The sequence below is a fragment of the Tachyglossus aculeatus genome, chromosome 16 (assembly GCF_015852505.1).
Source record: "Tachyglossus aculeatus isolate mTacAcu1 chromosome 16, mTacAcu1.pri, whole genome shotgun sequence".
In the NCBI taxonomy this organism is placed as follows: domain Eukaryota; kingdom Metazoa; phylum Chordata; class Mammalia; order Monotremata; family Tachyglossidae; genus Tachyglossus; species Tachyglossus aculeatus.
In genome coordinates, this window is record NC_052081.1 from 45,673,275 (window position 1) to 45,688,531 (window position 15,257).

General features: G+C 49.4%; 1 protein-coding gene across 1 annotated transcript in view; it reads left to right on the forward strand.

Annotated features, from left to right (window-relative positions):
- The first annotated feature begins 2,694 nt into the window (after positions 1-2,694).
- The window catches only part of MFSD2A (major facilitator superfamily domain containing 2A), a 44,629-nt gene continuing 32,066 nt past the window's right edge, over positions 2,695-15,257 (forward strand). Inside the window, exons 1-3 of the mRNA XM_038757881.1 lie at positions 2,695-2,806; positions 7,587-7,712; positions 13,156-13,280. Of these exons, the coding sequence (XP_038613809.1) occupies positions 2,717-2,806; positions 7,587-7,712; positions 13,156-13,280 (341 nt within the window). The 5' untranslated portion in view covers positions 2,695-2,716. The remainder of the gene's footprint in view (positions 2,807-7,586; positions 7,713-13,155; positions 13,281-15,257) is intronic.

The window sequence follows — 15,257 nt, forward strand, 5'->3', positions numbered from 1 at the left end:
GGGACATAGTAAGAGCTTAATAAATACCATCATCATTATTATTATCAGCTTGGCTGCTGCTACCACCTCCTTGTAACCTCCCCAGTGCTTAGAACAGTGCTTTGCGCTTAATAAACGCTTAATAAACGTCATTATTATGATGATTAGGGGTATAAGAAATGCCATCATTATTAGTGAGCGCTCAGTAAGTACGATGGGAGTGAGGGACATAGTAAGCGCTTAATAAATACCATCATTATTATTATTATTATCAGCTTCGGATTTGGGAGTTCTGCTGCTACCACCTCCTTGTAACCTCCCCAGCGCTTAGAACAGTGCTTTGCGCTTAATAAACGCTTAATAAACGTCATTATCATTATTATTGGGAGTATAAGAAATGCCATCATTATTAGTGAGCGCTCGGTAAGTATGATGGGAGTGAGGGACATAGTAAGCGCTTAATAAATACCATCATCATTATCATTATCAGCTTGGCTGCTGCTACTACCTCCTTGTAGCCTTCCCAGCGCTTAGAACAGTGCTTTGTGCTTAATAAACGTCATTATTATGATTATTAGGAGTATAAGAAATGCCATCATTATTAGCGAGCGCTCGGTAAGGACGATGGGAGTGAGGGACATAGTAAGCGCTTAATAAATACCATCACTATTATTATTGTCAGCTTGGGATTGGGGAGTTCTGCTGCTACCACCTCCTTGTAACCTCCCCAGCGCTTAGAACAGTGCTTTGCTCTTAATAAACGTCATTATTATTATTATTAGGAGTATAAGAAAAGCCATCATTATTAGCGAGCGCTCGGCAAGTACGATGGGAGTGAGGGACATAGTAAGCGCTTAATAAATACCATCATCATTATCATTATCAGCTTGGCTGCTGCTACCACCTCCTTGTAGCCTCCCCAGCGCTTAGAACAGTGCTTTGCCCTTAATAAACGTCATTATTATGATTATTAGGAGTATAAGAAATGCCATCATTATTAGTGAGCGCTCGGTAAGGACGATGGGAGTGAGGGACATAGTAAGTGCTGAATAAATACCATCATCATTATTATTATCAACTTGGCTGCTGCTACCACCTCCTTGTAACCTCCCCAGAGCTTAGAACAGTGCCTTGCAAATAGTAAGCGCTTAATAAATACCTTCATCATTATTATTATGATTATCAGCTTGGGATTTGGGAGTTCTGCTGCTACCACCTCCTTGTAACCTCCCCAGTGCTTAGAACAGTGCTTTGCGCTTAATAAACGCTTAATAAACGTCATTATTATGATTATTAGGAGTGTAAGAAATGCCATCATTATTAGTGAGCGCTCGGTAAGGACGATGGGAGTGAGGGACATAGTAAGCGCTTAATAAACACCATCATCAGTATTATTATCAGCTTGGCTGCGGCTACCACCTCCTTGTAGCCTCCCCAGCGCTTAGAACAGTGCTTTGCGCTTAATAAACGCTTAATAAACGTCATTATCATTATTATTTGGAGTATAACAAATGCCATCATCATTAGTGAGCCCTCGGTAAGTATGATGGGAGTGAGGGACATAGTAAGCACTTAATAAATACCATCATCATTATCATTATCAGCTTGGCTGCAGCTACCACCTCCTTGTAGCCTCCCCAGCGCTTAGAACAGGGCTTTGCGCTTAATAAACGTCATTATTATGATTATTAGGAGTATAAGAAATGCCATCAGTATTAGTGAGCGCTCGGTAAGGACGATGGGAGTGAGGGACATAGAAAGCGCTTAATAAATACCATCATCAGTTTTATTATCAGCTTGGCTGCGGCTACCACCTCCTTGTAGCCTCCCCAGCAATTAGAACAGTGCTTTGCGCTTAATAAACGTCATTATTACGATTATTAGGAGTATAAGAAATGCCATCATTATTAGTGAGCGCTCGGCAAGGACGATGGGAGTGAGGGACATAGTAAGCGCTTAATAAATACCATCATCATTATCAGCTTGGCTGCTGCTGCCACCTCCTTGTAGCCTCCCCAGCGCTTAGAACAGTGCTTTGCGCTTAATAAACGTCATTATTATGATTATTAGGGGTATAAGAAATGCCATCATTATTAGCGAGCGCTCGGTAAGGACGATGGGAGTGAGGGACATAGTAAGCGCTTAATAAATACCATTATCATTATCAGCTTGGCTGCTGCTGCCACCTCCTTGTAGCCTCCCCAGCGCTTAGAACAGTGCTTTGCGCTTAATAAACGTCATTATTACGATTATTAGGAGTATAAGAAATGCCATCATTATTAGTGAGCGCTCGGCAAGGACGATGGGAGTGAGGGACATAGTAAGCGCTTAATAAATACCATCATCATTATCATTATCAGCTTAGCTGCTGCTGCCACCTCCTTGTAGCCTCCCCAGCGCTTAGAACAGTGCTTTGCGCTTAATAAGCGTCATTATTATGATTATTAGGAGTATAACAAATGCCATCATTATTAGTGAGCGCTCGGCAAGTACGATGGGAGTGAGGGAGGGAAAGAAAGGAGAGGAGGAGGAGCTTTTCTGTGTCTTTAAGAGGGAGAAGGCGGAGGGGCAGGCCTTGGCGGGTGGGGGCGGGACTGGAACACGAGAGCCTGACGAGGAGGAGGAGGAGGAGGAGGGGGAGGAGGAAGAGGAGGAGGAGGAGGGAAAGAGAAAGAAAAAAAGCCAACGCGACGGTCCCCGGCTTTTCATTCATCGCCTGCCCGGGAGCCCCAGGGCCATGGCCAAGGGCGAGGGGGCTGAGAGCGCCTCGGCTACGGGCCTGCTGTCCCCGGGCATCCTCAAACCGCAGGAGAGGTGTCTGCCCAAGGTGAGAGGCTGGGGGGCGTCTAGGACCCTCCCCGGGGCTTTGGGGGGGGGGGGAACAGGGGGAGAGGGCCGGGCCACGTGCGGCCCACTGGGGAAATCCCCACCATCAATCAATCAAGTCGTATGTATGGAGCGCTCACTGTGTGCAGAGCACTGGACTAAGCGCTTGGGAAGTCCAAGTCCCCGGAGAATGGGCTTTCCAGCCTTCCTCAACTAGGTATGGGTTAATTCATTAATTAATAACGGCACTTATTAAGCGCTTACTATGTGCAAAGCGCTCTTCTAGACTGTGAGCCCACCGTTGGGGATATGTTGCCAACTTGGCCTTCCCAAGCGCTTAGGACAGTGCTCTGCGCACAGTAAGCGCTTGATTGATTGATTGTTCTAAGCGCTGGGGAGGTTCCAGGGGTGATCAGGTTGTCACGGTCTTAATCCCCATTTTCCAGATGGGGGAACTGAGGCCCAGAGAAGTGACTTGCCCAAAGTGACCCGGCTGACAAGTGGCGGAGGCGGGATTTGAACCCGTGACCTCCGACTCCAAAGCCCGGGCTCTTTCCATTGAGCCACGCTGCTTCTCTGATTGAGCGCTTACTGTGTGCAGAGCACTGGGCTAAGCGCTTGGGAAGGACAGGTCGGCAACAGAGAGAGATTGGCTCCATCCCAACCCAACAACGGGCTCACAGGCTAGAGATCAATCAATCAATCGTATTTATTGAGCGCCTACTGCGTGCAGAGCACTGTACTAAGCGCTTGGGAAGTGCAAGTTGGCAACATATAGAGACGGGCCACAGTCTAGAAGGATAGTCTAGTCTAGTAGTGACAATGATGATGGTGTCTGTTAAGCGCTTACTATGTGCCAGGCGCTGTTCTAAGCGCCGGGAAGGGTAATCAGGTTGTCCCACGTGCGGCTCACACTGTGAATCCCCATTTTACAGATGAGGGAGCTGAGGCACAGAGAAGGCAAGTGGCTTGCCTAAAGGCACACAGCGGCGACAGGGCCGGGCCTGCGGGCCACGGGGGGAGAGCACCAGGAGGAGGGGGAGAAGATGGGGTCCAGCCCCCCTCCACCGCCCTAACCCGGGAAACGTGTCCTTAAGCAGGACCGGACAGGGATGAGGAATCAGTTTTTCCAGGGAAAGAGGGGTTGGATAGAGGAGGGAGTGAGGATGAGTGAGTGAGCGTGTGTACACACGCTGGGGATTTAGGGTGTACAGTTCGGGCGCATTGTCTCCCTCTTCTAGCCTGCGAGCCCGTTCTTGTCTCTGTTGCCGAATTGTACTTTCCAAGCGCTTAGTACAGTGCCCCGTACACTGCAAGCGCTCAGTAAATGCGATTGGATGAATGAGCGTGTGGGGATTTAGAGTGCACGGTATGTGCGTATTGTCTCCCCGTTCTAGACTGTGAGCCTGTTGTGGAGTAGGGACCGTCATCATCATCATCATCATCAATCGTATTTATTGAGCGCTTACTATGTGCAGAGCACTGTACTAAGCGCTTGGGAAGTACAAATTGGCAATATATAGAGACAGTCCCTACCCAACAGTGGGCTCACAGTCTAAAAGGGGAGACAGAGAACAAAACCAAACATACTAACAAAATAAAATAAATAGAATAGATATGTACAAGTAAAATAGAGTAATAAATATGTACAAACATATATACATATATACAGGTGTTGTGGGGAAGGGAAGGAGGTAAGATGGGGGGATGGAGAGGGGGACGAGGGGGAGAGGAAGGAAGGGGCTCAGTCTGGGAAGGCCTCCTGGAGGAGGCCTCCATCTGTTGCCGAATTGTACTTTCTAAGCGCTTAGTCCAGTGCTCTTTTAGACTGTGAGCCCACTGTTGGGTAGGGACTGTCTCTATATGTTGCCAACTTGTACTTCCCAAGCGCTTAGTACAGTGCTCTGCACACAGTAAGCGCTCAATAAATACGATTGATTGATTGACTGCTCTGCACACTGTAAGTGCTCAATAAATACGATTGAATGAATGAGTGAGCGTGTGTACACACGCTGGGGATTTAGAGTGTACAGTGTGTGTGCATTGTCTCCCCCTTCTAGACTGTGAGCCCGTTGTGGGGTAGGGACCGTCTCCATCTGTTGCCGAATTGTACTTTCTAAGCGCTTAGTATAGTGCTCTTCACACTGTAAGCGCTCAGTAAATACGATTGAATGAGTGATCGTGTGTACAGCGTGTACACACGCTGGGGATTTAAAGTGTGCAGTATGTGTGCATTGTCTCCGTCTTCTAGGCTGTGAGCCTGTTGTGGAGTAGGGACCGTCTCCATCTGTTGCCGAATTGTACTTTCTAAGCGCTTAGCACAGTGCTCTGCACACTGTAAGCGCTCAATAAATACGATTGAATGAGTGAGTGAGCCTGTGTACACACGCTGGGGATTTAGAGTGTGCAGTATGTGTGCATTGTCTCCCCCTTCTAGACTGTGAGCCCACTGTGGGGTAGGGACCGTCTCCATATGTTGCCGAATTGTACTTTCTAAGCGCTTCATTCATTCATTCCTTCAATCGTATTTATTGAGCGCTTACTGTGTGCAGAGCACTGTACTAAGCGCTTAGGAAGTCCAAGTTGGCAACATCTAGAGACGGTCCCTACCCACCAGTGGGCTCACAGTCTAGAAGGGGGGATTTAAAGTGTACATACAGTATGTGTGCGTTGTCTCCCCCTTCTAGACTGTGTGAGCCCCCGTTGTTGGGTAGGGATTGTCTCTGTTGCCGAATTGTACTTCCCAAGCGCTTAGTACAGTGCTCCGCACACGGTAAGCGCTCAATAAATACGATTGAATGAATGAATGAATGGTGTGTACAGTAGCGCAGTATTTGAGGCTCTATTTCTCCCCTACCTCGGGTCGGCCTGGTGTGGATGGGTCCCGGTGATTAGGTTTCAACCCATTCTTCAGACGGCCAGACTTTCCGAGCTTAACTTCAGTCCGTCCCTTCTGCTCCAGTTTGTCTCCGGGAGCGGGGGGGCCGCCTTGTGGGATCCCCTGGCCCCCCGGTTTCGGGGTGCGGGCCCATCCCCCCCCCCCACACCTGGTGGGGAGCAGAGGGACCCAGGCGCCCCCCGGCCTTTCCCTTGGGTTTTCTGGATTGCGTTTCCGTCGTTGAGGCCCTAAGGAGCGGGGAGCCCCGGCCGTCGTGATTGAGCCCCGGGCCTGGGATTCAGCCCAGCGCTTAGTGCAGTGTCTTGGGCACATAGTAAGCGCTGAACAAGTAGCATTATTAACACGCGAGTCAGATCCACAAGGGAATGGGAAGGGCCCTCCTTCCCATCCTTCCTCCCGCCTTGTGTGTGTCTCTCTCTCCTTGTCTCGCTCCCTTTCTTTCTCTGTGTCTCTGTCTATCTCTGTGCCCCCCCTCTCTCTGCCTCTCTCTCTCTGTGCCCCCCTCTCTCCCCTCTCTTTCTCTCTCTGTGCCCCTCTCTTTCTCTCTCTGCCCCGCTCTCTCTCTGCCCCCCCGCCCCCTGTGCGCCTCCCCCTGTGCCCCCTCTCTCTCTGTGTGCCCTCCCTCTCTCTGTGTGCCCCTCTCTCTCTGCCCCCCTCTGTGCCCCCTTCTCTGTGCCCCCCTCTTTGCCCCCCTCTCTCTCTCTGTGCCCCCCTCTCTCTCTCTGTGCCCCCCTCTCTCTCTCTGTGCCCCCCCTCTCTCTCTCTCTGTGCCCCCCCGTACCCCCTCTCTGTGCCCCTCTGTGTGTGTGTGGGGGGGGTCATCTTTCTGTGTGTATCTCTCTCTCTCTCTCTCTCTCTCGCTCTGTGTCTCACTCTGTGTCTCTCTCACTCTGTGTGTGTGTGTGTGTGTGTGTGTGTGTGTGTGTGTGTGTCTGTGTCTGTGCCTGTGCCTCTCTCTCTTCCTCTCTCTGTGCCTCTCTGTCTCTCTGCCTCTCTCTCTCTGTCTCTGCCTCTCTGTATGTCTCTCTCTCTCTCTCTCTCTCTCTCTCTCCCTGCCCCGGGCCCCCAGGCCTGGAGAATGGCCCCATTCAAGGACCTGTGATTCAGGGTTGGGATTGAAGAAGCCTGCTGGGATCCGTTCTCCTCCCAGCCCAGGGAGACTGACAGGTGGGGTGGGGGCGGACATTAGCGTGAGGGTCTCCAGAGCCATCCTGAGCCCGGATCAGTGGGCGAAGCCTAGAGCTCTAAACCCGCAGCTGCTGAGCGAGCTCGAGGGTCGAGCTCAGTTGGATCCCCTTTCCTCCCACTTCAACTTTCCCCCTAAGCTGTCCACAGGCCCAGGACAGGCTGGAGGCTGGAAACTCATCCTGGGCAGGGAATGTGTCAGTTTATTGTTGTAGTGTACTCCCCCAAGGGCTTAGCACAGTGCTGTGCACACAAGTAAGCGTCCAAGAAATACGACTGAATGGTCCCAGGGCTGCTGGTTGCCCGGGATCTCCAGAGAAGATTTTCAGGTTGTGGCGGGGCGCGTAAGGGACCGGTTAAGCCGCTGAAACCAGCTTTTACCCTGATCGACTGCAGGTGGTAACGACCTGGTTTGGAGCCAGCCGGGCTTGGGGGTTGAGGTTGGGGGAGGGGGGCAGAGGGCTGGGGGAGACGCTCTCCTGCTGCTTTTAGTAGGTGCCACCAACAGACCGGTTCCCGGGACTCTTTGGAGATGGCGAATCCAGGGTGCAGACGCCCTCGTGCCCCTCCCTGTCTGGTCCTGCTCTTTCCCCGCAGCAGCGGGCAGCCGCTTGGGCATCTATAAGGGGGGCAAAGCCGGGCAGCGATGGAGTCCTCAGGAGTCACCCCGGTGCCCCTCTCTCGTCCGTCCCTGCAGAAGGAGGGGAAACAGAAGCTGTCCATCTGCAACAAGCTGTGCTATGCCGTGGGTGGTGCCCCCTACCAGATCACCGGCTGCGCCCTGGGCTTCTTTCTCCAGATCTACCTGCTGGACGTCGCCCAGGTGAGTGGCGGACGCGGCCCGGAGAGGGGAAAACCGAGCGAGCGTTGGGAGGGAGCTCGACAGGCCCGCGAGGGGATCGGGAAACCAGAGCAGACCTCCGTCTTGGAAAGGGAAGCAGCGTGGCCTAGTGGAAATAATAATAATAATAATAACGACATTTATTAAGCGCTTAACTATGTGCAAAGCACTGTTCTAAGCGCTGGGAAGGTTACAAGGTGATCAGGTTGTCCCACGGGGGGCTCACGGTCTTCATCCCCATTTTACGGATGAGGGAACTGAGGCCCAGAGAAGTGGAGTGACTTGCCCAAAGTCACACAGCTGATGGAGTCGGGATTTGAACCCATGACCTCTGACTCCAAAACCCATGCTCTTTCCACTGAGCCACGCTGCTTCTCTAATAATTATGGTATTAAGCGCTTACTATGTGCCAGGCACTATACCCAGCGCTTAGAACAGTGCTTTGCACATAGTAAGCGCTTAATAAATGCCATTATTATTATTATTATTATTATTATTATTACAAAGTGCTGGGGTGGATACAAGCAAATCGCGTTGGACACAGTCCCTGTCCCACGTGGGGCTCACAGTCTCAATCCCCATTTCACAGATGAGGTAACTGAGGCCCAGAGAAGTCAAGTGACTTGCCCAAAGTCACACAGCAGAAAAGTGGCAGTGCTGGGATTAGAACCCATGGCCTTCTGACCCCAAGGCCCGGGCTGAATCCACTATGCGTGTGATGTTGGGCGAGTCACTTTACTTCCTGGGTCTCTCTCACCTTTTAGATGGTGAGCCCCATGTGGGATGGGGTGAGCCCACTGTTGGGTAGGGACCGTCTCTATATGTTGCCAACTTGGACTTCCGAAGCGCTTAGTTCAGTGCTCTGCACACAGTAAGCGCTCACTAAATGTGATTGAATGAATGAATGACCGAGCTGATAGCATTGTATCTATCCTAGCGTGCGCACGGTAAGCATTTAATAATAATGTTGTTATTATTATTAATAAACGCCAACCCCGGCATCAGCTTCCTTGGCCGGGAGAGGCCGAGGCCTTGGTCAGTTTTGGGTTTGATCTGGCTTGACGTGTGGCTCCCACCCTTCCCTCACCTACCGATGAGGTAGAGGAAAGAATACTTAGAAATTGGGCAAGGCGGAGTGTGAAGGAGGCTGGCTGCTGATGGCATTCTCTTTTTCCAAGAAAAGCAGGAACTTCCCGTTCCTGGTTGGGGGACCAGGCTGCCCCGTCCGTCCGCTGCCATCCGGGCCCCTGGGGTGAGGGGAGGAGAAGGTCCTGGGCTTGGTCCTAGGACCAAGAAGGGGAGGACCCAATTTGGGATTGGCGATTCCTCGAAGGCAGGGACCACAGATCCGCTCGGGGCCGTCTTCAGTTGGCATTCGTTGGCAGCTGGGAGGAGCAGCGTGGCTCTGTGGAAAGACCCCGGGCTTTGGAGTCATAGGTCATGGGTTCAAATCCCGGCTCTGCCAGTTGTCAGCAGTTGGGCAAGTCACTTCACTTCTCTGGGCCTCAGTTCCCTCAGCTGTAAAATGAGGATTAAGACTGTGAACACCCTGTGGGACAACCAGGTCAATCAATCAATCAGTTGTATTTATTGAGCGCTTACTGTGTGCAGAGCACTGTACTAAGCGCTTGGGAAGTACAAGGTGGCAACATATAGAGACAGTCCCTACCCAACAGTGGGCTCACAGTCTAAAAGGGGGAGACAGACAACAAAACCAAACATATTAACAAAATAAAATAAATAGAATAGATATGTACAAGTAAAATAAATAAATAGAGTAATAGGAATGGAGGAAGGAGATAAGGAGGAATGGAGATAAGGAGCCGGTTTCGGTGACACATCAATCAATCAATCAATCGTATTTATTGAGCGCGTACTGTGTGCAGAGCACTGGACTGAGCGCTTGGGAAGTACAAGTTGGCAAACATATAGAGACGGTCCCTACCCAACAGTGGGCTCACAGTCTAAAAGGGGGAGACAGAGAACAAAACCAAACATACTAACAAAATAAAATAAATAGAATAGATATGTACCTTGTAACCTCCCCAGCGCTTAGAACAGTGCTTTGTACATAAGTAAGCGTTTATTAAATGCCAACATTATTAGTAGTAGTAGTAGTAACGGTCGAAAGCTGATTCATTCTCGTCACCCTAAGGCATAACCAACAGCGTTGGCCTAGTGCCGGCAGGGCACTGAACTAGGCGTTTTTAACAGGAAAAGATATGGTCTTCGCCCTGAAGAAGTTCGTTCATTCATTCATTCAATCGTATTTATTGAGCGCTTACTGTGTGCAGACCACTGGACTAAGCGCTTGGGAAGTACAAGTTGGCCACCTATAGAGACGGTCCCCACCCAACGGTGGGCTCACAGTCTAGAAGGGGGAGACAGACAACAAAACAAATAATGATATATGTTAAGTGCTTACTATCATCATCATCATCATCATCAATCGTATTTATTGAGCGCTTACTGTGTGCAGAGCACTGTACTAAGCGCTTGGGAAGTACAAGTTGGCAACATATAGAGACGTTCCCTACCCACGCAAAGCACTGTTCTAAGCACTGGGTGGATACAAGGCGATCAGGTTGTCCCACGGGGGGCTCACAGTCTTAATCCCCATTTTCCAGATGAGGGAACTGAGGCCCAGAGAAGTGAAGTGACTTGCCCAAAGTCACACAGCTGACAATTGGTGGAGCCGGGATTTGAACCCATGACCTCTGACTCCCAAGCCCGGGCTCTTTCCACTGAGCCACGCTGCTCACCATCTGTCGGGGGAAGGTGAGCCATCAGAAATGGGCGAAAGTTGAGAAGGAAAGAGTAGACACATGTCAGTGCTGGGGATCGCTGTCAGTAAGCGCTCATTAAAGACGATTAGCTGACTAATTAGGCAGGTCTGGGCAGGTGCTTAGTACAGTACAGTGTCTGCGAGCTTACTGTGAGGAGGTAATATGTCTACCAACTCTGTTATAATGTCCTTTCCCGAGTGCTTTAGTACAGTACAGAGAAGCAGCATGGCTCAGTGGAAAGAGCCCGGGCTTTGGAGTGAGAGGTCATGGGTTCGAATCCCGGCTCCGCCAATTGTCAGCTGGGTGACTTTGGGCAAGTCACTTCACTTCTCTACGCCTCAGTTCCCTCATCTGTAAAATGGGGATGAAGACCGTGAGCCCCCCGTGGGTCAACCTGATTACCTTGTTACCTCCCCAGCGCTTAGAACAGTGCTTTGCACATAGTAAGTGCTTAATAAATGCCATCATTATTATTATTATTAGTGATCTGCGCACATTAAGCACTCAATAAATACCATTGATTGACTGACACAGATTGAGCCCCCGCCTTACCTCCTTCCCCTCACCACAGCACCTGTATATATGTTTGTACGCATTTATTACTCTATTTTACTTGTACATATTTATTCAATTTATTTTACTTTGTTACTATGTTTTATTTTGTTCCCTGTCTCCCCCTCCTAGACTGTGAGCCCACTGTTGGGTAGGGACCGTGTCTATATGTTGCCAGCTTGTACTTCCCAAGCGCTTAGTACAGTGCTCTGCACATAGTAAGCGCTTAATAAATGCCATCATTATTATTATTATTAGTGCTCTGCGCACATTTAGCACTCAGTAAATACCATTGATTGACACAGATTGAGCCCCCGCCTTACCTCCTTTCCCTCACCGCAGCACTTGTATATATGTTGGTACGCATTTATTACTCTATTTATTTTACTTGTACCTATTTATTCTATTTATTTTACTTTGTTACTATGTTTTATTTTGTTGTCTGTCTCCCCCTTCTAGACTGTGAGCCCACTGTTGGGTAGGGACCGTCTCCATATGTTGCCAACTTGTACTTCCCAAGCGCTTAGTACAGTGCTCTGCACACAGTAAGTGCACAATAAATACGATTGAATGAATGAATGGGTTAATAATAATGATGGCATTTATTAAGCGCTTCCTATGTGCCAAGCACTGTTCTAAGCGCTGGGGAGGTTACAAGGTGATCAGCTTGTCCCACGGGGGGCTCACAGTCTTCATCCCCATTTTACAGATGAGGTCACTGAGGCTCAGAGAAGTGACGTGACTTGCCCAAATCAGAGAATGCATTCTGGAGGAGTTGGCTTTTTAGGATACTGAAGAAGGGAGGGGGAAAAAATTTGCTAAAACTGGGGAGTGGAAGGTGTGGGTAATACAATGTGGTACTTGTTAAAACACTTACTATGTAGCGAGCACTGTACGTACTAAACGCTCAGGGCAGAGACGATACAATCAGGTTAGGCTCCACATGGGGCTTACAATTTAAGTAGGAGGGAGAACGGGCATTGAATCCCTATTTTACAGATGAGGAAACTGCGTTCATTCATTCATTTAATCGTATTTATTGAGCGCTTACTGTGTGCAGAGCACTGTACTAAGCGCTTGGGAAGTCCAAGTTGGCAACATCTAGAGACGGTCCCTACCCAACAGTGGGCTCACAGTCTAGAAGGGGGAGACAGAGAACAAAACATATTAACAAGAATAAAATAAATAGAATAAATATGTACAAATAAAATGGAGTAATAAATCTGTACAAACATATACATATATACAGGTGCTGTGGGTAGGGGAAGGAGGTAAGGTGGGGGGGGATGGGGAGGAGGGAGAGACTGTGAGCCCACTGTTGGGTAAGGACCGTCTCTATATGTTGCCAACTTGGACTTCCCAAGCGCTTAGTACAGTGCTGTGCATCATCATCATCATCATCAATCGTATTTATTGAGCGCTTACTATGTGCAGAGCACTATACTAAGCGCTTGGGAAGTACAAATTGGCAACATATAGAGACAGTCCCTACCCAACAGTGGGCTCACAGTCTAAAAGGGGGAGACAGAGAACAAAACCAAACATACTAACAAAATAAAATAAATAGGATAGATATGTACAAGTAAAATAAATAAATAGAGTAATAAATATGTACAAACATATATATATATATATATATATATATATATATATATATATACAGGTGCTGTGGGGAAGGGAAGGAGGTAAGATGGGGGGATGGAGAGGGGGACGAGGGGGAGAGGAAGGAAGGGGCTCAGTCTGGGAAGGCCTCCTGGAGGAGGTGAGCTCTCAGCAGGGCCTTGAAGGGAGGAAGAGAGCTAGCTTGGTGGATGGGCAGAGGGAGGGCATTCCGGGCCAGGGGGAGCACGTGGGCCGGGTGTCGACGGCGGGACGGGCGAGAACGAGGCCTAACGGTGAGGAGATTAGCGGTGGCAGAGGAGCGGAGGGTGCGGGCTGGGCTGGAGAAGGACAGAAGGGAGGTGAGGTAGGAGGGGGCAAGGGGATGGATGGACAGCCTGGAAGCCCAGGGTGAGGAGTTTCTCCCTACCCAAGAACGGGCTCACAGTCTAGAAGGGTCACGACCTTTTCTCCTCTCCCCGGGGCAGGTGGACCCCTTCTACGCCTCTATCATCCTATTTTTCGGCCGGGCCTGGGACGCCGTCACGGACCCCATGGTGGGCTTCTTCATCAGCAAGTCCCACTGGAACCGCCTGGGTCGCCTCATGCCCTGGTAAGAGGAGGGGCTTCTCCCCCTTTCTCCCTCCTCAGCCTTTGCCAACGTCTGCCCTGCGCGTCTCCCTTCTCCCTCCCAACGACGTGGCTGAAGGGGGTGGCCGTGGGAGGGTGATGGGGAAGCGGGTGCATCAGCAACGTAAGTTAGAAAGGCGTGTGGGTGTGTGTTTGTGTGTTTGTGTGTGTGTACACACGTCCCCCACCAGGCTTGAGCCCGGTAGGAGCTATTTCCTCTCAAAGAATCCACATCCCACTTCGCGAGATCTGTTCCCCTCCGCTTCCCTCCTCCCGCCCCAACCCCAGGGCAGGAAACGTGGGACCAAACCGCACCAGGCCGTTTCTGAGCCGAATCTCGTAGCCACCCCAGCGCTTAGTACAGTCAGCGTGGCGTGACTCGGTGGGCTTTGGAGTCAGAGGTCATGGGTTCAAATCCAGCCTCCGCCAAGTGTCAGCTGTGTGACTTTGGGCACTTCACGTCTCTGTGCCTCACTTCCTCATCTGTAAAATGAGGATTTTTTAAAACTGGGAGCCCCCCGTGGGACAACCTGATCACCTTGTAACCTCCCCAGCGCTTAGAACAATGCACATAGTAAGCGCTTAACAAATAAAATCATGATTATTATCATTACAGTGCCTGGCACACAGTAAGCGCTTAACAAATACCAGAATTATTATTATCACTCCCTGCCAATGCTTCCTCTTCCCTGCCCCTGGGTGTTGGCAGAAACTGTGCTTCCCCCACCCCAGTGTGGGTAAGCCACTTGGGGCTGTCATTGCCGCTCTCTCACCACCTCCGTGGCTGATGAAGCGCTTAGTACAGTGCTCTGCACACAGTAAGCGCTCAATAAATACGATTAAGGGGAACCTTGGGCTCGGCAGAGGAAATGATCGGCGGAGAGCATGTCATTGGATCTCCTGATCCAGGTGGGCTGGGGAACTTATTTTTTATTTATTTATTTATTTATATTTATTATTTATTTTATTTTTATTTATTATTTATTTTATTTTTATTTATTTATTTATTTTTATTTATTTATTTTACTTGTACATATCTATTCTATTTATTTTATTTTGTGAGTATGTTTGGAACTTATTTTTTTATTTTTTATTTATTTATTTATTTATTTTTATTTATTTATTTTACTTGTACATATCTATTCTATTTATTTTGTGAGTATGTTTGGTTTTGTTCTCCGTCTCCCCCCTTTTAGACTGTGAGCCCACTGTTGGGTAGGGACTATCTCTAGATGTTGCCAACTTGGACTTCCCAAGCGCTTAGTACAGTGCTCTGCACACAGTAAGCGCTCAATAAATACGATTGATTGATTGAGAGCATTTATTCATTTGACTGTATTTGTCGAGCACCTGTTGTGGGTGGACCACTGTACTAAGCGCTTGGGAGAGTATGATAGAACAATAAACTTCTGCCCCAGGGAGAGAGTGGAAGGTCTAGAACAGGATGCTCCAATCCATCCCGCGGAAGAATTCCCGTCAATCCTATTTTTCCCGCAGCTACCGTGTGTCAAACAGTGCACCCGGAAGAATAGGACGTAGTTGACAGACAAAATCCCTGCCCTCAAAGAACTTTTTATTTTTTTTTTAATGGCATTTATTAAGCGCTTACTATGTGCAAAGCACTGTTCTAAGCGCTGGGGCGATACAAGGTGATCAGGTTGTCCCACAGAGGGTTCACAGTCTTCACCCCCATTTTACAGATGAGGGAACTGAGGCCCAGACAAGTTAAGTGACTTGCCCAAAGTCACACAGCTGACAATTGGAGGAGCTGGGATTTGAACCCACAACCTCTGACTCTAAAACCCGGGCTCTAACAATCAGCAGCTGAGAAGCAGCGTGGTTTAGAGCCCGGGCTTGGGAGTCAGAAGGACCTGGGTTCTAATCCTGGCCCTGCCACACGTCGGCTGTGTGACCTCGGGCAAGCCGCTTCGCTTTTCTGGGCCTCAGTTACCTCATCTGA